General features: G+C 48.0%; 1 protein-coding gene across 2 annotated transcripts in view; it reads right to left on the bottom strand.

Moving 5' to 3' along the window:
* Nucleotides 1-25,364, bottom strand: part of COL22A1 (collagen type XXII alpha 1 chain) — a 263,198-nt gene that overhangs the window by 21,756 nt on the left and 216,078 nt on the right. For both annotated transcript variants that reach the window (XM_082364599.1, XM_082364598.1), the window contains 8 exons: nucleotides 23,725-23,778; nucleotides 22,073-22,126; nucleotides 19,228-19,281; nucleotides 14,813-14,866; nucleotides 10,407-10,460; nucleotides 6,133-6,186; nucleotides 1,336-1,380; nucleotides 466-519 (listed from right to left, as the gene is read on the bottom strand). In XM_082364599.1, coding sequence (XP_082220725.1) covers nucleotides 466-519; nucleotides 1,336-1,380; nucleotides 6,133-6,186; nucleotides 10,407-10,460; nucleotides 14,813-14,866; nucleotides 19,228-19,281; nucleotides 22,073-22,126; nucleotides 23,725-23,778 — 423 coding nt within the window. The remainder of the gene's footprint in view (nucleotides 1-465; nucleotides 520-1,335; nucleotides 1,381-6,132; nucleotides 6,187-10,406; nucleotides 10,461-14,812; nucleotides 14,867-19,227; nucleotides 19,282-22,072; nucleotides 22,127-23,724; nucleotides 23,779-25,364) is intronic.

Raw genomic sequence — 25,364 nt, 5'->3', positions numbered from 1 at the left:
TTGACCCCGAGTCGGTGAGAGCAGGTGAGGGGTACACAGCGGTGCCGTGATGGATCCATGAAGCTACAGAACACTGGAGATGGAGAAATAATCTGGGGAGACTCTGAAACGCCACTTGAGTCCACGTAAGGCCAGATCCAACTCGCGCATCACTGAGGTCAACAGACAAATCATGACGGATTCAGCAGAGCCTCCTTATCTGTCATATGGCATGGGCACCAACCCTTTTAGCCGGAAGCCCAGACCCGGGGCCTCCTCGGGACCCCAAGGAGGACTCATGCAGCCCGTGGTGCTGGAAGGTGAGGCATCACCAGCAGATTCCTGGAATTCGCCCGTGACTCTCTCCACAGTGGCACCAGCCCCCCAGTCCAGTTCCTGGGCATCTCTTGGTCCTTCAGTGACGCACGTCCTCTACACCCCCTCCTCCCACAGGCCCAGGCCCCACAGGAGGACACCCACACTCACATCTTTTCCCGGTGACCCTTCCCGGCCAGCGGGCCCCACGGCCCCAGGCTCTCCCTAGAAGGGGAAGCAGAAACAAAACAGCTGCTGTTAGGGAGAGAGATGCACAACGCCTGCTGTCCCGGCTGCAGTGGTCTCGGAGCATCTGGGAGGGGGGGAGAGGAGGACGGCCCGCCCGCAAGCTCCCTACTGAGTCCTGGCCCCAAGTGGGGTCTGCAGTGCCCTCAAGGCCGCCTTCGAGCCCTGGGCCTGCTCTGCCACTCTGAGCTGCAGGGAAGCACCGCCTGACGGAGCGGGCAAACTGCTGGGGACCCCGTCTCCCCACCTGCGGACCCACCGGGCCCCCTCTGCGCCTCAGCTTTCTCCGTGCTGTACAGAGCAGTGGGGTTAACTGGCGGCCCCCTGAGGGTCCTTCTGTTTGGGGCACTTGGAAGAGACGGGGGAAGGTAAAGGATAGGAAGACAGGGCCCAGGGTCTTCCACCTGGGCTAAGCCGAAGCTTTCCACACATTAGCTCTGGGACCTCGGGAAAACCACCCACAGCCTCTGGGCCTCAGTTCCCTCCCCTGGAAAGTAGACCTAACGACAGCACTCGCCTCCCCGGACCCAGGACAGCACAGTCTGTGGGCGGCACAGCCGGCAGTGACCACACCTGACTTCAGGCTGTCTTGGTCGAACTGGTTGTACATCAGCGTCTGGCCCCCAGAAGAAATGTCTAGAAACACCTGACCGAGGAGGGATGATGCTTCCAATGCTGCCACTGTCCCCTCTCAGGTGGCACGGCACTGCCCCGCCCGCAGGGCCCGGGAGCCCTCCGCCTAGAAGTGCCGGCTCAGGTGCGCTGGGACGACCTGATGGCGACATGTCCACTTACCCGGGGGCCAGGGTGGCCAGAGTCGCCTGTGTGTCCCTTGAAGCCCTAGAAGAAAGAGAATGAAGTTATCCCACCAAGGAGCAGGCTGGTAACGCGGGGCAGGGCGGACTCCAGGGAGACGGTCCAGCGCGCCCTGACCCCTCTCTGTCTCACCCGATGCCCCTCGTTCCTGACCAGTTGCCAGGCATGGGCCAGGTCCCTGATGCCTGACTGGGTGGCCAGGCCCTTCCTCCTGGTCACTCTGCAGCGAGGGTAGGGCTGCAGGGCCCCATCCCACAAATGTCCTGGAGGGTGGTGGGGTCTCCCCACGTGGCTCCTGAACTCCCGCTTCTTCCTCATCTGATACCACGTGGCTTGGACCCCTCCGCCTGGATCCTGGGGTAGGCGGTTCCCTTTGCGACAACACTGCCTTCACCCCAAGTTAGGACCTGGGCACCTTCCTCGTTCCTGTAGCCATCGCTGGTCCCCCCCCAGCACCTGTGAGTAGAGCCAGCCCGGAAGCCTCATACTGGGCCGTGGGGCTGGGCCCTCCCTGCGCAGAAGAGCAGCTTGAGATATTCTCCCTGAAGCACAAGCCCTCTGAGCAAAGAGGAAGCCATTAGCGGAGCTGACGCTATCATCTGTTAACAGTCAGGCCACCCTGATTGTGTAATAATCCCCACTTCACAGACGAGGAAGCTGAGTCTCAGAGAGGTAGAACACCTGCCCAAAGCCCCACAGCTAGAAAGGAATCGGATTTGGATCCAGGCAGGCCTGCGCAGCCCCAAAGCCCTCCCACTTCCCACTGTCCTGCCCCAGGCTCTGCCCCTGACCATCTGGAACAGCATCTCCGCAGCCCGGGCGTCAGGGTGCTTGCCCACCTGCTGAGACCCAGGCATTCACGGGACACTGATCCCGCACCTGAGCAGCCCCTGCCCACCCTCCCCGCACTGGGGGACCAAGTCCAGGTCCCGGGGCCCTGTCCTGCTGTACGTCCCGCCCCACCCGTGGCTCCTGCGGCCAGCCTCACGTGTTCACTGCTGTTCCCTCCTGCTGGTGCGCACTTGCCCGTCGGATAAATCCCCCCCCCCACCACCGGTTACAGGCCTTGCTCTCGGCCAGCCTCCCATCCCAACTCCAGCATCTCACCCGCCCCTCCCACTGTCACCATCTACCGTCTTCCTGGCACCTTTCTCTCTGTGCGTCACCTCCTCACGTCATCGCTGCCAGAGCACTGCTCTGAGTGTCCTGCTCGACTGAGTCCCCAGCCAGTGGCTGACTCAGAGCGATGCCCTTGTACGAGGGCTGATGCCTGTGCACAGAGGTCAAGGTCAGAGGGTCTGGGGAGCACCTGGGACGGGGTCTTGAATTTAATTTCACTTGTCAACACAAGCCCCACAGACAGGGGCTGCACAGCACAGGAAATCGTGCCCGTCTCCGAGCGGTGAGCGTTGAGGTCCTGTCCTAGCCTCTCACTCGCCGTGAGGAAGGAACGAGGCGGGGAGAGAGGGGCAGGAATGCAGCAGGGGAAAGAGAGGAGAACCCCATCTGCAGAGCCCCTACTGCATATGTGCTGCAGCCCTGGGACACGCTCCCATTTCAGTGCAATGAAGTCCTGTAAGATGGGATTTATTTTCCCCACTTTATAGAAAAGAAGCTCAGGCCGATCTATCACACAGAGAGTAAGCGGTAGAGCCATGATTCAAACTGCATGATTCAAAGCCTCTCCAGTGCCACACTCAACTCTGGGAGGCAGCAGTGTGTGGCCAAACAGGGCCCTCTGGGGCCAAGGCCAAATGCCTCCCAGCTGACGCCACCGGGCCCTTCTCAGACCTTATCTCCTGAGTTTATCTCCTGGTTTCAAAAAGCAAGTGAAGACGCTACTGGGGAGAAGACAGCCCTCTGGCCTGGCCATCTGATGAGAGCTATGGCCTAGCAGCCCCCCTGCTGTGTGATTGTGCTTGTTACCCTGGCAACGCTTTCTCTTTCCTGTTTCTCACCACTTGGGGGATAAGAATGGGTGGCCTTAGGAGGGAGGCTCTGAAGGTCACTTCCCAGGCCACAGGGCGGTGCAACACAAAGGGAAGCTCTCAGAGCCTGGGAGGAGGAGATGAAGTCGCCTAGATGTGACTCCAGATTGAACCACTGTGACCTCGGAAAAGTCAACCTACCCCTTGGAGTCCTAACATCACCATCTATGAAATGAGGATAATAAAAATACCCACCTGGCAGAGCTTTGCGGGATTAATCTATGGAAAGGGGCTTTCCATGCTATTAAGTATGATGGAGCAGGGCTGACTTTGGGGTCAGGCCTGGAACTGAACCATGGCTCCCCACTTTCTAGCTGTGGGTCTTGGGTGCTTTACTTCTCCTCACTGGGAGTCAGTTTCCACATCTGTAAAGTGAGGGTAGAACCCGCTTCTGCAGAGTTGCCGTAAGGATTGAAGAAGAGATAGACAGTGCTCTCCACTGTTCAAAATAGGCCAGTTCCCTTTCCCTGGGGAGGGACAGGGCCTCCTGGGGCCCAGCATCTTCCCCAAATCCAGCCAGCGCAGAGGCAGGGACCCTGGTTGCTCTCCTCCCAAATAATCACGGACAAAAGCACCAGCTAAGGGAGCCACACACAACGTCCCAGACACTTGGCTGGGAATTTTCCATGTTTTATCTTCTCCTTCAGTACTCACAACCACCCTATAGAAGTGGGAGCTATTCTGATGCCCATTTCATAAAAGAAGAAACAGAGGTTCAGAACGGTCCCCTGACCCAGGTCACAAAGTTAATAAATGACAAAGTGAAAGCTGAGCCCAGGTCTGTCTTATTTCCAAGCTCACGCCGTGCCAGCCAGAGGAGGTGGTGTTCTTTCAACTGCCTGGGTCTCTAACCTCTGTCCCTGCACTGAAGGAAGATTCCTTACAACTCTCTGTTGAGAGGTGGCTCTTGCCCCAGCACACTTGCCAGCAAATGGATCTCCACGGCTGAAAAAAGAAAAAAAAAAAAAAAAAACCCTCCCTCCAATAAACCAGAAACGACCTTAAAAACAAAATCACTAATTCTGTGTTTTAATCCCCGTAAGAGGTGGTAGTCCCCATCCTTAGGTTTCTTCTCCTGATGCAAGCAGGTGAAAAGCAAGGATAGTTGGGAAAAAGGAAAGTATTTTTTGTGTTTTATTTCCTCCTTATTGAATACTAGCCAGGTGAGTTATTGATTTTTTTTTTTAACAGGAAAACACATTAAGGAAATAGAACTAGCATTTTGATCTCCTACTTCTTGCCAGATAATTGGATTTTAAGATTTTCATTGAACATCATATTCGTTTCCAAAGAAAATTTAAGGAATTTTGTAAACAATTTTGAAATTATAAAGGGGTAAATCATTTAGCTAAAAAAACCCAACAACCCCAAAATACATAGAGTTCATTTTTATAGGTAGGAGAGAGTGAAGATATGCACTGAAGGCTCTGTCAAGCACGAGCCTTTTCAACAGGCTGTGGAGAAGCTTTAAAACACTGACGATCAAGGCAACCTCTTAGGCCCTGTTTTGGGATTCCTCTAATTGCCATCTAAAAGCTAAAAAGTAGGAAGTCTCTTCTTTTTCTCCTGGAGTTTATAAAGTTAAGAAGTCTCTTCTCTCTCTTGTGGGCTTGCTTATCTTCTATCATAGATCGCTCTAAGTCGAACTCCTTTACTTGCAAGGTACGTTTCTTTCCTGTTCTGCTCTGTTGTGGATCTTTTATGCATATATATACATAACAGTATACCCCGCCCTACCTCGACATCCCTTCAACATATCCACTGCTAACTGATCATGCAATCTAAGCCATTGGCATTGGGCTGGCCATCCTGACATTAAAATTGGATCCAAGTTGTTGAGTCTTGTTTTAGAACCCTGTAGAAAACCACGGGGCTTAAAATGAAATGATGATGTGGGTTACATGTGTATATCTATTTGTCCAAATGATACAGTTAAGATTTTTTGATGTATGTAAATTTTATATCAAAAAACTTGAAAAGTATTGAGTAGGGTATAGGAAATGAGTAGAGGTAGATATGAAGCAGAATAATGATGATTGGAGCTGAGTGACTGGCACATGGGAGTTCATTTCACTATTCTGTTTACTTGGTGTGTGTTTGAAATTTTATATAATAAAAAGATGAAATGGTGGTTCTTAAAAAACAAAAGGTGTCTGTATATAGGTATAATAAATAGCTCGACAGCTAGATACAGATTTAGATATATAAATGATAGATGTAGATTTAGATATATAAATGTTGGATTTCATACATAGAAAAAAAGACTAAAAAAACATACTAGAACATTAAAAGAGCTTTACTTCTGTGTTGTAGAATTATAAGTAACTCTATTTTCTTCTCTATAACATTACTTTTCTTATTCTTTCTCTTTTATTACCATCATCATTTGTTATTGTTATGCAATGAGAATGAGTCACTGTTATAACTGGGGAAAAACACTTTAGCTGTGAAAAGGGTTCAGAATTAAAATTGAGACTCATTTTTAGGTTCTATCATCCAGAGGAAGTCCATTAAAATTATAATAAATAGGATAAGAGCAAAGAAAACTTAGAACAACAAGTAACAATGGGTGCAATTTGAAAATAAATTTTACAGCAATGGCATGTGAAAGGCCTGGATTTACTGCACAGAAGTACCAAGGTCTTGGAAGAGAGGTACTTCTGGAATCCACGGCCAGGCAGTCTCAGAGAACCCTACCCACGGTGTCACAGCCAAGTGACTGATGGTTTTATTCTTCTGTGGACAACACACACACAAACACACACACACACACACACTCAGCACTTACAGGGGGACCGCGGGCACCCTCCGGTCCTGGCAGACCTGGCTCTCCTGCTTTGCCCTGAGGATAAAGAAGAAAAGAAGAACTTGAGGACAACATTTGCAGGATCTTCCTATTCTCAGCTGCCGGAGCTTCACAGCATCGTATTTCCACCAGCCAGTCTCTGCCCCCTGCCAACCCTACCCTCTGGTACTGTGGTCCATTTTAGTCCGTAGAAATCTGCACAGTGTAGCCCTGCCTATTATGTTCTTGGCTTTCCTGGGACGGTGCTGGTTACACAGGTTTCATCTTTGAAACATGCATTCACAGTGCCCCTTCTTATCCTTGGAAGTGTCCTGGTCTGGATGAGAAATTATGTAGATGCCCAAGTTAGAAACCGCTTTATCCCTACTCACAAAACCACCTCGAGGCAGCTAGTAACGATTGCATGGTACAGATGGGGACCTGAGGCTCAAAGAAGTTATGGTTTCATTGAGTTAATAAACAGCAAAGCCAGATTGGACCCCAGCAACACCCGAAAGGAGGCTCTCCTCAGCCTGGCAGCAGTGCCTGCTGACAGGGGGCCTGCAGTTTACTGCTGAAGTCCAGATAAAGCGGTGAGAGGTGAGGCAGGGTTAGGGTGAGCCGGGAAAGTGGGTGAAGGGGCACGTGTGCTTGATGGGGAGATGGGCAGCACGCTGGCCCTGCCTCCACGGTAACAGGAGGGCCTACTCCCCCAAGTCCCCCTTCATTTTCACAGCTTACGAACCTGGAGGGCCAGAAGGGGTCCATGGCGGGGCATGGGAGAGGGAGAAGGGCATCCGTGGATTCAGAGTGAAACTTACAGGGGAAGGAGGATGGGGCACCAAGCTCTGACTTCCCAGTTTGTTTCTTCTTCTGTCCCAGCTCGTCTAAGTCTAGCCGTGTGACCTTGGGGGTCATTACCCTTCCCTGGATCTGTTTCTCAGCTGTAAATTCAGGGCAGCCTCCCTGACGTAGGTCTTTGTGAGCGAGCCTGGCTCCTGCCCCACAGTCAAGTGGGGCAGCCGTCACTGGCCCAAGCTGCCAGCAGGCAACGGGTAACCACCAGCCACTGCTGAGGGTTTCCACGCGCCAGGCACAACGCCAGCGCTTCACACAACGGTGTCGAGTCCTCACTCTAACCCATGAGGGAGGCACTTTGGTTCTGCCCCAGGCAAAACTCCAAGGCACAGAGAGGTTAAGCGACCTGCTCAAGGTCACACAGCTGGGGTTCTAATGCAGGCGTTTTGGCTCCAGAGCCTCTGTACTTCACCCTACACTGTAACTAATACTCCAATGCCTCCTATTAAAAATGACGAAACGGGCAACTCTAAAAGCGGCGTATCTACCCATCTATCTGTGTATCTATCCACGCATCCGGCATCTGTCTGTCTACTGTCTGTCTGTCCATCCATGTCCCCAATGTATAGGGACTTAAAGGAATAAGTCAAAGTGGAAATTAACCACCCACTGCCAGTAGCCAGTGCTGCTGTTTCCCAGCCACGCCCCCTGGCTCCCCAGGAGGGCTCCTGCCACTCTGTTGATCAGCCCCCGCTCAGGCAGAAGGCCATGCCCTTTGGGGCACTTGACTCCGAGGCGTTGAAGGCCCGAGTGTGTGGGAGTTCACGCCCCAACAAGCAACCCCCAGGCAGAAAGGCTGAAGTTGATGCAGAATACCCCAGCCTCCTGCTCCCCAACACAGGTGGGACTGGGGAGGCCACGTGTGCTCCTCACACATTCTCAGCTGGTCTCCGGGGGAGTGGACCCGAGGTGCCCACTGGAACGTCTGCCCACTGGCCTGCCAGCAGCTTTCCTTCTTTCCTCGTTCCATTTCCTCACTCTGTCCGTGCTCCTGGGATCTCCTCCAAATACCCCACCCGCCCCCCCATCCTGGTCTCCAGGTCTGCTCTCAGGGGACCTCTGGTGCCCCCATTCCTCTGCCAATCTCCTCCCAAGCAGCTCAGAGTGATAAAGGTCAGGATGGCCACACGCTGAGACCCCGGAACGAACTGACAGGTGAGCTCTGGACCACGTGCTGGGGAGAGCTGCCGAGCCCCCTGTGCTTCCAGCAGAACCAGCCTTTCCTTCCATGCACTGACTTAGCCACTGCTTACCCGGGGCAGACCTGGCCTCCCATCCGTCCACACCCAGCTCCTGGCACAGGCCTATCTGGAAAAGGCATTCCACAAACAGACTGAGTGAAGACCAAGGGCCTCGGTTATCCTGTACTGTCAGTGACAGCCTCTCAGGATAATACACTTTCTGCAAAAAAGCTGATTGCCTGCTCTGTGTTGACTGAGCTCTGGGGTCAGCCTTCAGGGTGCGGGTCCCGGATGCTTCATTTACCAGCGGTGTGACCTTGGCCAGCCCATCTAACCTCTCTGTGCCTTAGTTTCCTCATCTGGGCCAATAATGATACCCACACCCCACAGGGGTTTCCTGGGGCTTACACTGTGAAATGTAATGAGGCGCTCAGTACCCCCTCGGTGTGCACACGGCAGCTGTCAGCCACGGTGGCGATACCTGTCCTTCTCGCTCCCTTGCCACGTCCTCAGCCTGGCTAACCGCCGCTTGCCCACCAGGGCTGCGCTGCCGGACGTCAGCCTTCAGCAGCTCAGATGAGTTGTTTACTTTGCTCGCTGCCCTAAGCTCTTACTTTCCCCTCAGCAGTGAGTCCTGGTCTCAGCATCTGGCAAGCAGTGAAAAGTGATAAAGAAGGTACTTCTGGCAGGTTGCATAAGATGCAGAATGAGTCATAACAGTTACGGCCGCACAAATTAAATGGAGCACAAGCCTTGCTCTGGAGACTGTTATGTAATTCCACTTACTGGTTCTAAAGGCTCTGAGGTTCTAACCTCACCAGGAGTTAAAACTAGAGCAGTTGGAAAAGTAACTTACTGAATTAATTAACAGTTAGAGAAGCCTGATGCATTTAACCAATTTCTCACCGCATCTGATTCTCCAGCAACTCCAGCAAGTTGCTACGATTATTCTCATTCTATTTGAAATGAAACTGAAGCTGGGAGATACTCTTTGACTCAAGCCAGGTCGCAAAGCCTGTAGGGAGTGAAGCCAGCATCCGAAGCCAGTTTCTTCTTCTGGTTGTGGTTGTAATTTTGGCATAAAATATTTTAATTTTATTTTATCAGTAAGCACTGCACACACGGCTCCAAAAATTAAAAAGATAATAAAATAACATACTACGGACCAAAAATTGACGTCCCATCCCTCTGTCCCTTCTGCTCAGAATCACCCGTCCTCACTTCCCTCCATGGATGGAAACTACTTCTCTTGGTGTTTCTGGAGTCTCCCAGAGTCCCTTTATGTAAATGCTAGATAAATATACACAGACCCATTTTCATACAAAATAGGGCAGGCTAAACACACCTGCTCTGCGCCCTTGTTTTTTACTCAACAATGTATCTTGGAGAAGTCCCATGTCAGTATCTAGAAAACATCCGCAGTCTTCTGCACAGCTGCTTGGTATTTACTGGGTGCACCCCATCCCCATCATTAACTGTCTCCTGCTGGTGGGCGTCGGGAGAACCAGGTCTCTAGGCCCCAGGGGCCACCTGCCATCTTCCCCTGGGTGTTGAGGCTGGGGAAGGGCTTTGTGAAGACAAAACCGCTGCTAGGAAATGAAGCTTCAGCATCAACACTGAGCCCAGAGCCACACTCAGGAGGGGCTGACCGTCCTAAGGAAGGACAACTCCGAGGTCAGGGAGGCGGGTCTGAAGAAATCACTGCACACTTCCAGCCAATAGCTGCTGGGGCCACAGAGACGGACGTCCTCAGCAGCACACAGCCCGTCTCACTGTGTGGCCCCGCAGCTGACATTAAAGATAAAAGAAAAAAAAAACTCTATGCCAATGTCGAAGAAAGGGCAAACTCACATCCCCTAGAGAAGGCAGGTGAAGTTCAGGCTTTCAGGGGTTTAACAGGCTTTTCGGATGTCAGGTTTCTACTCCAGCCAATGCTCACCTGCCCAGTTCCCTTCCACATCAATAGGATGGAGGCGGCAGAGGCAGTTAAAAAAAAAAAGCAGAAAGGGAGGGACAGGAGCCCCAGCATAGAGTTCACTCCCCGAGACTCAGTTTCCTCAGCTGTAAAATGGGGACAGCGGTGTTTACCTTGCAGGGGTCTCAGGAGAAGTCAATGAAGAAACGCACAACAAATAACTCTCACTGTGCCCGGTTCACGGGAGCTCTGGACACAGAGTAGTTGCTGCTGAGAAGCGGCTGATCCGGCGTGTACGCGATAGGAACCTTAGAGTCCCTTACCGGCTCTCCAGGGGGCCCTGGTTTTCCACCTCTGCCTTCTTTCCCTTCTTCTCCCTGCAACGTAAACTCAAATTGGTTATCTGGGTGAAGATGCGAAGAGGGAGGGAAGGACAGACGCCTTTCCGCCTGGTGTACAGCTACGTTCACACACACCGGGCAGAACTGGCTTCATTTTTCATGGTTTCTCCCCCAACACCACGCTTCTGGCTTGGATCTCTGGTTGGCAGCGCCTGGCACACAGTGCAAAAGAAGTAAGCTGCATTGTTATTGCTACAGCTCGAAAGAAGCCCCTACTGCACATTCTCATGAAGTCAAACTCCGGACAATATGGGCTCATCTCTGGGCCTCCTGGGTTGACCATGGCGAGGAGGAGGCGAGGAGACAGCATCTGAGGAAGGTGACAAGGACCCCGAGGGGCCTGCAGCGGAGCACCTAGCTCCTGCAACACAAGCGGGCGAGGGGAACGACAGCCAGGGCCATGTCCGGGCTACAGGAAGGCCACGAACGTGTCACGTTTCTTTCCATGAAATCAAGCTACCATCCCCCACCTGCTCCCCACCTCCTCCTGCTCTCAGTGAGACACTATAAGCCTCATGTTTCATCTAAGAGACCATTCTTCTTCAGGAATCTCTGCAGATCAGGACAATGATTACAGCATCACACAGACTCAGGTTCCAATCCTGGGTCACCTGGGCTGGGCGGGCTCCGGGAAAAGCAAGCACCAGGCAGCAAGGCAGAGGGGAACCTGAGTCACACCGGGCAAGGTTTGAATCCCACTTGCAGCAACTACGCCTATGATCCTGGGTGAGTTATTGACATTCTCAGCTCGCAGCGGCCCCTCTCCTAAACACAGATGACACACCTGTCTGGCAGAGTCACGAGGGGGCTCAGAAGCAACGCCACCACCTGCAACGCTTAGCGAACCAGGCGTCGGTAACCGGCGCCAGCAGCGTGGCTGCTCCCGCTGCGGCCGGCGCGCACGAGACGGCGCGTCGTTCCTCACCAGCGCCTTCAGCGTCAGCGCCCGGGCGCTGGCAGGAAGCACTGAGGACAGTCGTCTAAGTTTACTGACCATCCGGGCCGCTAGCCGATGCTCCACGTGCGCCCGTAACTCGTTAAGACCCTGCTCCTGGCATGACCATGGTAACGCCAGGTACGCCGGCTTGGCTGACTCGGAGGCCCCGCAGTACTGATCCTCTTTTCAATTAAGGGTTTAACTCCAGAAACCGTTTCTCCCATGCACGGAGCAGCGGGGGGAGGGTCAAGAGACCCACGCACAGAAGAGAAAGCCAACGTACCCAGGTGAGACACGCACAGGAAGGAGAGGCCGGAGGCTGGCAGGAGACCCCAGGGGACCCCTGGGGCAGGCACCTGGTTCCGGGAAGCAGCAGGAGCGCCACTTCAGACAACGCCCAAGAGGGCTGAGTGGGGCCTATTGAATCACCTGAGAAGGAAATGTGGCTTCCAAGAGAGAAAGACTGCTCTTGCTGACTGCATTGCTGAGCAATCCGTGAACTCTCAGAGCCTCATTTCTTCACCTTTAATAAGTTAAAGGGATGTTGACACTTACACTGCAGGCGGAGGAGCTGTAAGGCATATATGAAGGGTCTTTCTTGCAGTGCACGGCACAGAGCTGGCCCTTAATCACGGGAAGTTTTATAATTTTATTTCATGGAAGTCCAATGTCGGTGCTCAAAGAGTGTTAGTGAAATGTTACACTGTATCCCTCACAGCCCCTATCGGACATGGAAGCCACTTGCCATTTGAACGTGTCTTACAGTCGGTCAGTGTAAGTAAACAGACCCATGTCTTTTTGCAGGTTGCTCCTTCTGCCTGAAATACCTTCTTTGTGACCCCACTCAACTTCCTCTGCCTGGATAACTTGACCTTGAATACTCATCTATGAGTGTCACCTACCCCAGGCACCCTTCCAGGCCTGGCCTTCCCATTTATCTATCACACTATGCATCACGCTCTGTGTCAATGGTTTCTTCCTTTTTTGTTTGGCTTCTCCGTGAGACCCTTCCCCTGCCAAAAAAAAACCACTCTGCGCTGGTTGGGTACATCCGGTTCCTCGAATGCCGGCATACATAGGTCAGGCGCGTGCTGTTCATTCTTGGATCACTCCTTCCTCCTGTCCTGCACTCAGCCCAGATTTAGGAAAACACCCACTTGCCTCTGTGATGGGGGAGGGGGTTGGTGGAGGTGGACAGAAAACCAACAGGTATTTATGACTGTAAATCCCAAGTGCTGCAAGGGGTTATGAAGGAAGTGCTCTTAGAGCACAGCTCTGATTCCCACCTAACCCCACTGGGCAGGTTCAAGGATGTCTCCCTGGAGAAGATGATGTCTAGCCGAGACCTCGGGATGAACAGAGGAGCGGGGTGTGGTGAGGATTATGCATATGAACACGTGGAAAGCTCTGCACTGAGCCCGCCCTGCGGTTAGGTTAGCACAATGTGCATGAAAGCTATGATGATTCCTATTGCCCGGGCAGAGGGAGAGGAAGAGTTTTCTACATAGGGATGACTTGGAGGAAGGCAAAGCTGTTTAGAGTGGCTGGGAGGAAGGGGTGTGCAGCAAGGCTGGAGTGTACAGGGACAGGGCTGAGACAGAGACAGAGAGGAAAACAGGGTGAGTTCACGAGGTGCCAGGGAGGTCGATGTCTCAGCTTTCCTCTGAGGATAAGAGGGAGCAGGGGTTTGCACCGGAGGGAAAGAAGGAAGGAAAGAGGGAAGGTGGGACAGAGGAGGGATACTACTAAGAAAATCGCATACTCGTATCTCAGGTCATTTCTCTCTTCTCCAGTACCCTAGGACTTTGACCGTAGGGTTTGGCAGAAAATTCAAACTGGAATTTTCTCTCCTTAGCTTTATTATTCCTGGAGTTAAATCAAGTATTTCCTAGCTGCTATGACACACTAGGCTACAGTGCTGCAGTTTATACCAACCGGGGTTTCACATCCCAGCCTGTCTTTTAAGATCTGTGCACCCTGGACAGGTAACTTAACCTCCGAGGTTGTGTGGTTGCAGTGACGGCTAGTGGTGATGCCCCAGAAATGCCTGCTTGACCCACAGTAGCACTTATCAGACACTCAAGGAGGAAGGGCTCTGGGAAAACAATTCACGCATCCACATATTTATTTAAGTAATATTTGCCGTGTGCCCACCACGTGTGGGGAACAAAAGCCTCGTCCCATAGAACCCACAACCCAGAACATAAGCCCATGATTACCAGGCACTCTTCTGTTAGGTCCCCAGATCCAGCACCCAGTAGGTGCCTCATCAGTGTGCGCTGAATGAGCAAATCAATTAGTGAATAATGGTGGAGGTGGTCACTAATCAAAACATTACGCAAATAAACATGTGACTACCAGCTGAGACAGGCACTTAGGAAGAAAAGAAAAAGAGATTAAGAGAGCCTATCCTAGCCTGGGGGGCAGAGGAAACTTCTAGGAAGTGATGCCTGGGATGAGCTGGAAAAGATCAAAGGCATCAAAGAGTGAAAGAGTGACAAGAGGGCATTCTGGGTGGACAGAAAGGCATGTGCAAAGGCCCTGTGGCCTAGAGAGGAGAGGGTGCAGAGTGTTCTAGAAACCAAAAGGAAGCCAGTATGGCTGGAACAAAAGGATGCCCCGTGGAGGGCAGGGGTGGGGCTATGTCCAGGAGAGGTCCCAGCTGCAGGCACACATCAGACGAGCCACACAAGGATTTATTCTCAATGAAGAAGGCAGCACATGGCCTCTCTGGACCAGCCTTATTACTAACATACTGGAGAGTCTGACCCTATTGAGAAGTGTATTAAATTGAAAAGTCCGGAACAACATTTGTGGAAAGTAATTTTGCAGTATGTATCAAGAACCTTAGGTATTATTGTGCTCTGACCAGTAGACGCCACTTTTGGGCACCACCCTATAGAAATAAAATGATAATCTAATGTAAAACAGTAATCTAATGTAAAATAATAACCCAATGTAAAATAATCTATTGTAGATTTTTAAAATAGTTATAAGACTTATGAGGCAATAGAAGCATAATCATATATATTATGGTACATTTATTGGGTAGAATGTATGTAAAATTTATGAGCATTTAATACCAGTGTGGAAAATAGAAAATGTTTATATTATCACAATTATCACCGTTATGCATGTATGTGTCTGTTGATTGATGTGTGTGTGGAGAGAGAGAGAGATGAAAATTTTATTTACATAAGTAAACAACAACAAATACATAAAGGAAGAATGAGACTAAAATTGGCTTTGGTTAGTGTTCTTTTTCTTCTAATTCTCTATAATGCCGAAAATTTCCCTAGTAAACATGCTTTGTGTCAACAATGGTGGAATATAGTTTTCTTTGCTTATTTTTGTAGTAGAGAAACTAGATTTTTTTAAAAATGCCACTTACTGGGATTCCGGGTAATCCAGATGGGCCTTGGGGGCCAGGAGGACCTTCTTTCCCCTAAAAGATCCAAGACACGAAACACCATTAAATTTCTCGGATTGGCTTCTCTGGAGGTAAATGATCTCACCCAGAATTGCCTTCGTGGGTTGGAAGGAGTCTTCAGTGAGGGGCAACGGGTGCCTCTGCATCTGCCTCATCCACCCGGTTCCTTTGCTTCCCTGCAGGGCAAGGAGGGGCCCCGGACAGAGCACAGTCGCGCAGGTCGGTGTGCAGACCGGAACTCATTTTGGCCTTATTACATAGACGCGGGGAATTAGTGCTTGGAAGGTGTACTGGGAAGGAGTTTAGGGGTCCACAAGACCTGGGTTCTTATCCAACTCTGCACTTTGTCCCCAGACCGCCTCACAGCACAGACCATACCACCGGCAGGGCTTCTGCATACAGCACTCAAGACAAGTAAAGAACTGACCAGCTGACCAGGGGCACATGGTTTTGTTACTGCCACCATCTTATCCAGAGGTCCCCCAGCTCTTTACCATCAGTGCTTGCTTTTAGTATCCCTTTCCCCCATGAAACAAGACCTTGAAAGATTGTGTTTACCAAGGTGCATTAATACTTCCTTTCTCATTTTACTCAGCAAAAATACACATCACTGTCAACTAGAGTTTCTAAATCAGATGAGGTAATCAGTGTTATCATTTTTATTCTAATGTGCATATTTATATCATCCTGCATCTCTACCATGAGTACTTTGAAAGTCCTGATAACTTTATAATTTCCTGCTAGTGTTTCCTTTGCCATAAAACACTGATGTCTGGCTTTACACTCTGATCCACATTCCACACAAAATGAAATATTCTTAAAGGTTGTGATGTTATCCCCTTGGAAGAAAAGCAAAAGCAAAAATATTTTGGTATTTATTTCAGATTCATAGAGATTTAATATACTGTCATGTAAAGTGTTCAATGAGGGGACCAAAGCACACTTTCTTTACTAAGTACTAGTTAAACTCAATAAAAACTCAATAACTGACTTTCATTTCCAAATCTGAAGAAAATGAGATACCAGTGTCACATCATTAAGATACTGAGGGACTTCCCTGGTGATGCAGTGGTTAAGAATCTGCCTGCCAATGCAGGGGACACAGGTTCGAGCCCTGGTCTGGGAAGATCCCACATGCCGCGGAGCAACTAAGCTCGTGCGCCACAACTACTGAGCCTGTGCTCTAGAGCCCATGAGCCACAACTACTGAGCCTGCACACCGCAACGAAGAGTAGCCCCCACTCGCCGCAACTAGAGAAAGGCTGCGTGCAGCAACGAAGCCCCAACACAGCCAAAAATAAAATAAATAAATAAATTTATTAAAAAAAAAAGATATTGAGAATTTTTTTTCCTAGACCTTCGGGAACTAGTGAAGAATGAACAATGTTTTAGGTTCACTACTGGTTTGTTAAAACCTATTCTCGGAAGTATCTACACTCAAAAAAAAAAAAAGTATCTACACTCTACCTATTCATGTTGGGAGGTTACTCTTAGCTCTTAAAAAATGAAATGCTATGTTTACGCATTTGCATTGATAACAATTTGGCATGACCTGCATCTCTGTAAACTTATGTTGCGTGATATTTGAGACTGTCTAGACATGTCACCACTTACACCAATGCAAAATAATAACAATAAAACAAAAAAAACATTCACCCCCTCCCCATATCACGACACCTACAAACATTAACAAATAAAGTGGGTTTTTTGGTCAACTTGGGCCAAATATTCACCCTAGTTAGGTATTTTTACATATTGATAACAGAGCTTCCTGGATCCCTTCTTGGACGCTTATTATTCCCAAGACCCTGCTATGAAAGCACTAGTGATCTAGGACAAGAGTCAGCAAGCTCCCGCCCTCTGCCTGTTGCTGCAAATAAAGTCTCATCCGAACGCAGTCTCACCGCTAGTTTACATGTCTGTGGCTGATCTCACCTGACCGTGGCAGAGTTGAGGATTTGCAACAGAGACCGTATGGCCCTCAAGACTAAAATATCTACTATTTAGGGTCTTTCTGCTCCAATCAGGTGAGTCGAAGACTCAGTAAGGAGTCAGTATGGTTGTTCCCAAGCCTGTTTTCACCACTTGTTGTTTGCTATGGAAATTACACAATTTAATTGTTCATTAGGTTACCCAATGAAATTTAGGTGGAAAAAGAAAAAGAATGATCTTTTTCGCAAATTAAGATGTTGAAAATATTTGATAAAGATGAGACATTCACTGTCTAAATATATAGCTGATAGCTGTGCCACAAGATAGCTATAAAAGATTTGCAAAAAATCCTAACAAACTAGGATCCTACATTCAAATTGCTTCACAGATGTTGTTATACACCCAAACCACTTTTAAAAAAATAAATTTATTTATTTTTTATTTATTTATTTTTGGCTGCATTGGGTCTTCGTTGCTGTGTGCAGCCTTTCTCTAGTTGCGGCAAACGGGGGCTACTCTTCGTTGCGGTGCACGGGCTTCTCGTTGCGGTGGCTTCTCTTGCTGAAGTGCACGGGCTCTAGGCTCACGGGCTTCAGTAGTTGCAGCACGTGAGCTCAGTAGTTGTGGCTCGTGGGCTCTAGAGCACAGGCTCAGTAGTTGTGGCGCACGGGCTTAGTTGCTCCGCGGCACGTGGGATCTTCCCGGACCAGGGCTCAAACCCGTATCCCCTGCATTGGCAGGCAGATTCTTAACAGGGAAGTCCCTCAAACTACTTTTTAAAAAGGCAATAAATAGTAAATGGGTGGATGTTCTCCCTACAATATAATGACAAGAGACTCTATTCAGGGGAACAGAAATAAAAACGAGGGCCTTCATCCCATGTCAAAAAGATTGGCAAATGGTTTATATGTTTTAACTCAAAATGCAATAGAAATGTTTTAGATTTCTCTGTGTGTATATATATATATTTTAACTATTCCCTATTTAACTTTCTTTATTTCTGTTTTTTAACTACCAATACTCATTATTTGTGCTAAGAAAACTTCAGCTGTTTTCTGGTTTGATGTTTATGTGGAAATACCAAGACCATGGGCAACTTCAAGCACAGGTATAACTTGCCAGGACAGAATCAATATCTCATTTAATGTAGTTTAATTCCTAGGATTTACATCTGGGACCCACATCTTATTCTCCTCAGGCAAACAGTCCATTAGTTTTTATGGGGGAAATCTTTTTCTGTCTGAGAATCAATAAAAAGCTGCCTGCAGTATGGTTCATATTTTATTCACCCTGGGACTTCTCGGTGGGCTGCTTCAAAAGGATTAGCTAGATGATGATCATAAAAAGAACCATGTGGCTGTTATTTGTCAATCTTGACATCCCTCCTGCCCCTACCCCGACCACCCCGCACAGTGGGTCAGCGTGGAGTAACAGAAAGAATGCTGAAATGGGAATTTTCAAACTGACTTAACTCCCAACTTGGACATTAATTTCCTGTATGACCTTGGATGAGTGACATCACCCCACTGGCCTTTGTCTTCCTCATCTGAGGAGGAAGTGCTCCTGGCACCAGAGTCCAGAGGTACCAGGGCAGGGTTGACCTGCTTGCTAGCAATAGCCCTACCTGGAACATGACACTGAGATTTCTGTAGAGTGGGGTTTGCACCCAGCTCTGACATTTCCTCGCCATGTGACCCTGAACTGGTAGTTTTACTTCTCTTATGCCCACTTTCCTTACTTATAAAATGGAGACAATGATTCCTATTGATAGGGCAGTCAGATGAGATAAGGGATATCAAGGGACCGTAATTTCCTTTAAGTGAATATGCATGTAATGACTACGAGCACAGTGCCTGTTAAACTGAGGTTCACCTTTGCTTTATGGTGTTGAAACCAAGAATGGTCCCGGCAGCTTCATGCAATGAATATAATGCTGGTGTTTGAGACAAAAGTCTTGGATTCCAACTACCTCCACCTGTGTAGTTTAGGATCTTGACCTGTGACTTCCACTTTCTTAATTTCACTCTGCTTTTTGAACAACTGGATAACAGTAGCTACCTCCTGCCTGACATACCACCTGGCTCATACCACAGGCTCAGGACGGGGTAGCTCCAAGGCTTTCTCCTCCCCTGTGCCTCTTCCAAATAGAAACCAAGCCGAAAAGGAATAGAGTGATGGGGCTAAACCTTGAACTAGTTTGAATTGGTTGTAAGCTGAATTCTGGAATCACAGATTGCCAGGTCATTTCATCCAAACCTTTAATTTAGAGGCGAGGTAACCAGGGTTCTAACATAAAGCAATTCCTCCTGTGGTCGACCAGAACAGACCTTTGGAATGTGAGCCACAGGAGTTAAGGAGGACCAGGGCAGGGCTGGCAAACACTTGGGGTTCTGGGAAAGTCCAAACACAAACTGAAGGCACATCCTCTCCAACGAGGAACTTACCGGGGATCCTTGGATTCCTGGCGGTCCCGCAGCTCCGGCAATTCCACCTGCCCCCTAAGGGTGGTAAAGCAGAAAGCCAGTTTGCTGTGTATCTGAACAGAGGTCATCAGCACCTCCTCTTCGTGCATGAGGCAATGCACAGACCTTAGATTCTGCGCCCCTTCCCAGCTGTCTGAACTGTAAGTGTTTCAGAGGTGTTTCTGCCTTCCCCATCAGGCTGGGATAGCCTCTGGGAATACAAAGATGTCGGGAGGACAGCAGCCGCATTTCAGGAGAGGCCAAAGCCTTCACCAGCTAATTATCCATAAGATGAGAGTAAATGGTCTCACTTCAGAGTGGACATTTTCAGCTAACATCAGGGAACATTTCAGGACAGAAGACAAGAAATAAACAATTGGATTTATCTTCCAGAGAGCTAAGGAAGGCAATTGCCTGTATCGACAATCCAAGGATGAGGAGATGCATAGATGGATAAAGGGAAGGGGAGTCGTACACAGGTAAGTGGTGCAGAGTGAGCTCCAGACAGGTTTCTGCCCTAGGGTTACTGCACGTGCTGTTCCTTCCGCCTGCAGTCTAAACCCCCATGTGTCAGAGCTCATAACCTGCCCTCCTCCACACCTTGGCTCAGGTATCAGCTTCTCAGTGAGACATTTTCAGCCTACCAGATCCAAAATTGCAAGTCCCTGCTCCTCACCACCCCTTTTCTGTTTTTATTTTTCTCCAGCCTTTGCGTCCATCTGACATCTTAGTGTTTATCACCTTGTTTACTGGGAACTAAAACAGTGCCTTGGAGATAGTAGACACGCAATAGTTCTTGAATAAATGAATGAATTAGGAGCTGGGCTGGCTGGGTGATAAAGGTAGAGGTTCTTTAGACTAATCGATGCATTGCTTCTTACTGGCTTTGATGCTTCAGTTTCCTTATCCACAGAAAGCAGAAGGTGATATTGCCCATGCCATAGGGAGGTGAGGAGTAAACGAGGCAATGTTTACAATGTGCTCAGCACAGAACTGAGGGTACCAGTTAGGAGTGCACCCTCTCAGAGCCAGAGTTCCTGGGTCCATGTCCTGGGTCCCCACTGACTAGCTGTATGGGAAGTTACTTTGCCTCTCTGCTTGTCAGTTCCCTTGTAAAATGGAGAAAAAGGAAAAAAAAGAAAAAGACAGCACTGACTTTTGAGTTGTTGAGAGAACTGAGTAAGGTGATACACATAAAGAGTTAGCCAGCCAGCACCAGGTACACACTAAGAGATCTCCATAAAGGGCTCTCTGTTATCAGAAGTCTGATGACAGTGGTCTTCTTCTGTGCGTGTCTGTTGGCCAACCCAAGGCCAGGAGCACTGCAGGTAATAACTAAGCATGGGATAACAGATAAGCAAGGTCTCGCAGTACTTTACTGACACCTTTCCAGCAGTCTTTATTTAGTCCTTTTGCATACATTTATTGGGTGCCTATGTCGTACCAGGTGCTGGCAAAGTTTTAGGGATACAGAAATGGCCACACCACGGTCTTGGACCTCAAGGAAACCTGACACAGTTGTAGAAGGTGTGTCTTATTTTCCGTGTAAGACAAATCCTGGAGACAAGCTGCAGTCTGATTTGTCTCCACGTCTTTCACCAGGTGAGGACCCCGTAAATGTTCACGAAATAAAAAGATGTTGATAATATTTAGATAAACAGCCTAAGGTTCATGCACCCCTGCATCTGGGCTGCTGCAGGGGAAAACTACACACCTAACAGAATGATTGCGTTTCTACTCCAAATTTGGATTCTTCTACATAACTTTGCCAACAGCTTTTGGCATCCTAGACTCTGGAATCTAGCTAAGCTAGCAGGTTGGGAACAGGGTAAGGGTTTTACCAGAAGAAGAATGCTAACAGAGCACCAGAAAATAAACTGTGAAAGTAAAGAGCTCTGTCTTCTTGATATCTATATGTAACATCATGAACACTCAAAAAACAATGCATGATGGACCAGGAGGGTCAGCCGCCTGCCCTTGAGTTTCTTCTGCATGACTGGCCCCTAAACCTGAGTGGGCAGCTGACTCAGCATCCATTCCCAAAGGCAAGTAACAGTCCAAGCCACGGCACAAAGTGAAGGCTCAATAAACTCCTGCATGATGCTGAATAAACTCACAGATCAGCTGGAGACAGACAAGCAACCTAGACCAAAGGGAGGTAAATTTGCCAAGAAGAGCATCAGTCAATGTTAGCACCACAGCTACTGGAAGAGCAAGGAGAACATCTGTTTGGAGGGGGAGGAGGGTCAATGGGAATAAATGGGATGATAGTAAAGGCTGTTGCTATAGCTAGACCGATAACAAGTGCCTTAGAATGACAACGAATGAACTGTTGAAAACAGTAATAATACATAGTAATAACTTGCAGTTATTATTATTGTTATCGATTACAGTAAGTCCAAGAAAGTCTGGGTTTGCACGACACTCTGTGATTCCCTGAGCCTCTCACCATGGGACAGTTTCCTACGGAAGAGGGAAAGTTGCTTCTATAATACATTTCTTACTTAAGAGCCTGACCTTGGAATTATCCCAGGCTTCCCCCAACCCGAGCTGGATGGAAAATGCTAAGTGGAACCTGTGCGTCCCTGCCAATGGCCCCTGTCCCAAGAGCATTCTGACTACACTGTCCCTCAACGTAGCCAAGCCCCTCTGAGCTCACCCCAGACGCCGCCGCGACCTGCACTTTCACTTCACCCCAGACACCTTTCAGGTGTCAGCCCACTCTTTAAAATAAGAGGTCTGTCCATGTGATACCACCTCCAGGGAGTAGGGAAGTATGCACAAATGACAAGGCCAGAAGAGGAGGAGATTCAAAATAATTACTTACCGGTGGCCCAGGGTTCCCTGGGGGCCCCATGAAACCTGGAACTCCTGGATGACCCTAGGAAAACACAAGGCAATTATTTTAAATGATTCCCAAAAAGTTGCACTTCGTGCAACTACCGAATTTCAGACAAGCTAGAATCCATCTTCTAACTCAGATAAAAATTCTGGATATAGATATACATATATGAACATATTTATATATATATAAATAGGTGGTTGAGGGAGTATCTAATAATATTTACAAAAACAAATCTATCCTGTAACTGGATTTGCTTCAAAATAATGTGAAGGAAGAAGGATATAGATGAAAACAAGAGTGGCCAAATAGCTGGAAGATATTATGACCAGGTGATAAATACAATGGGGTAAGTTTTATTATATGCTCTTATTTTGATGTATGTTTGAAGTATCCCATAATAAAAATTTAAAAACAAATAAATACATATACACACAATTTAGACCCACAATGGAAATAGCTAGATTAGCTGAATTATGGCATCTATGACAGTATTACAGTTATTTTAAGAAAGAGATTCACGTCCCCATGTGGCGAGGAGTCCATGTATATTATAGAATGAGCTAAACCGGTTATGCTGCGAAGTGTATTGCATCAGCATTTATTTAGTACAGCAATGTTATCAAACCAAACAAACTACCACGAAAGAAATGATCTCCCTGCCCTCCTCCTTCACCTCCTTCCACAGGAAAACACAAACTGTAGCATTCGGTGCAGAGATCACTGCCGTTCACAACTCATAAGAATAATCCAAAAAAATCTTGTCTTTCAAGATACAAGTGGAATTTTCGCTGAGTATGTCATTCAGACCTTCAGTATAGCTCTTATCTCACCGCCTCTGGATTCACTGCTCACATGCCTCACCCTGTCGCTGAATGAAAAGCCCTGTGAGGTTAGGGATCTGCCCATCACTCATCCTGTATCGCAGAGCCTGGTGCAGGGCCTGGCACGGAGCTGGTTTACGATGAGTACCGACCGAGAGACGGACAGAAGACTTAGAAGGAAAGGGGGAGGGCAGGAGGGAGAGAAAACAGGAAAAGAGGGAGAAGAGTGACAGCAGCAAGGCACAAGCAGAATAGCCAGTTTAAATGGCTTAAAGGCTGTTCGAGGCTGAGGACTTGAGAGTGCAGGGCGAGCTGGTAGCCCTGGATAGGAGACGAATGGGAGACAGCGTTCAGATCCACACGGGAACACTCTTACAGTGCATTCGGAGCAGTGGCCCAGCAGGGCTGGATGGGCCCTGAGCAGAGAAGGGGTGTCTATGAAGCATTTTAGCTCACACAGTGAGAGTCATACAACAGAAGTGGTGGGTGGGCAGGAAGAAAGGAGGGGGCGTTTTGCATTTTGTAATGAATGACTACCAGTTCAGTGAGCAAGAAGTACTAAAAGTAAACGAGTACAAAATTTTAAAATATGTGTTTTTAAAGAAAAGAAAAGGTAGGCTCCTCGGATAATTGGGGAAGGGGAGTGTGGCAATGAACCCAGGTGGAAACCATGGAAACATGATGTAGAAGAAAATCCTACCGAAGGCAAAGAAGAGACAAGAAACGATTGCAGAAACGGTGGAATGACAGTTACCTAGGAAAAATAGTGATGTTTCTTCAGGGTGAATGTTTCACTGCAAAATAAGCTTTTACCTGATCACCTTTCTGTCCAGTCTCACCATCTGCACCACGTTCTCCTTTATTTCCCTTAGGAGAAAAAAAAAAAAAAAAGAAAATTACTGGAAATTTTGCTAGCGTTACGTTGCAAAAGAAAAATTTTGCAATGCATTCATTCTCTCATTCTTCATCAATTTCTTATCAAGTTTGTGCTGCAGGCCCAAACTAGCTGTGGGACTTTGAGCAGGTCATTTAAACTCCGAGTTGTAGTTTTTTTAATCTACTAAATAGAGTAATGATTGCCCCCCTCATGAAATGTTGGGAGAATAAAATCAAATAATACATGGAAAACACTTAGCATAGAGCTCAGGATATAGTAAGAGTGCAATAAATATAATTATTATTTTTTACTATTTTGTATTTGAATCCTGGCTTTGTCATTTACTAATTGTGTGTCATTGGGCAAGTTGTTTCAACTCTCTGTTTCCTACTTCTAAAATGAGAATGATAACAGCAGACTCATGGAGCTGTTGTGAGGACTACATGAATTGAAATCTACAAAGTAGACTAGCGATGGGTTCAGTGTTAGCTCTCGATAAATATCAGCTATCGTCATTCTCATCGTAATTATCACTATGATCATTATCACCATCATCACCACTGTCACCATCACTGTTGCTGTCATTATGACATCATCACCACCACAACCACTATCCTCTCCTCATATCAATCATCATCATCGTCACCACCATCACTGCAACATTCACTCCTGGCACCTCTATCATTCTCCTCCTCCTCCTCCCTCACATCACCATCATCTTCATTATCATGGTCATCAAGACATAGCCTGCGACCTACCAAAAATATAGTTTTACAAACTAATCCTGAAAGTAACATTCAAAGGTTCCAATCTCTCTTAACTGTCACCTCTTTGGCCCTGTGTTTAGTATGTTAACAAGTATATTCCAGTAAAATGTTATTAAACAAAAACATTTCAGTTCCTTTAAAAGAATGTATTATGCAGTAAAAGAAGTCGTTGGCAATTAGTCAATCTTGGCTGTGTTTCCAGGCCTGTCCTCTCTTATCTTTGCATCTTTCAGAAGATCATGTCCCTTCTTTGCTCTGTTTATTCATTCAGTAAATGAAGGATGCGAGGGGGCAGGTCAATCTACGAGGGTCCAGGTCCAGAACCCTACAACTCTCTCACTGAAACATCACGCCCAGTTGTCTTCCTATCCAGACTGTTGTACCACATCAGCAGTTCACTGATGACAATAACTACCTAATAACACCCTGGCTGCCTCCCTTGGGTATATTGGGAGGGTTAGGTGATCTAATGCCTGTAAAGTGCCAAATGCTTTTGTGTAGAGGAAAAACAAAATAGGTTCAGAGGGGAAGAGCATTTGTTCCAACATTTTTGCATGTAATTATGTCTACTGTTTTAAAATCTATAAAGCCAGCACTGTCTGCAGGCCACTTTATAACCTCAGTGAAAAGAAGTGACAGAATAGCACACCGCTTCTCCGACATTTAGGACGACTGCCTTAAAAGTAAATGGTTTCCTTTCAATTTCCAGTCCTCAGTCTGGGCTTAGAATGGTTTCAACCCTCATCTCACAGCAACTAAATGGCAGCAGCTCAAGGATCTCCACAGTTGTCCTTGTCTCCTTCTCCACC

The sequence above is a fragment of the Balaenoptera borealis genome (genome assembly GCF_965194805.1).
Source record: "Balaenoptera borealis genome assembly, chromosome: 17".
Lineage (NCBI taxonomy): Eukaryota > Metazoa > Chordata > Mammalia > Artiodactyla > Balaenopteridae > Balaenoptera > Balaenoptera borealis.
This window is presented reverse-complemented; position numbering and strand designations above follow the sequence as displayed.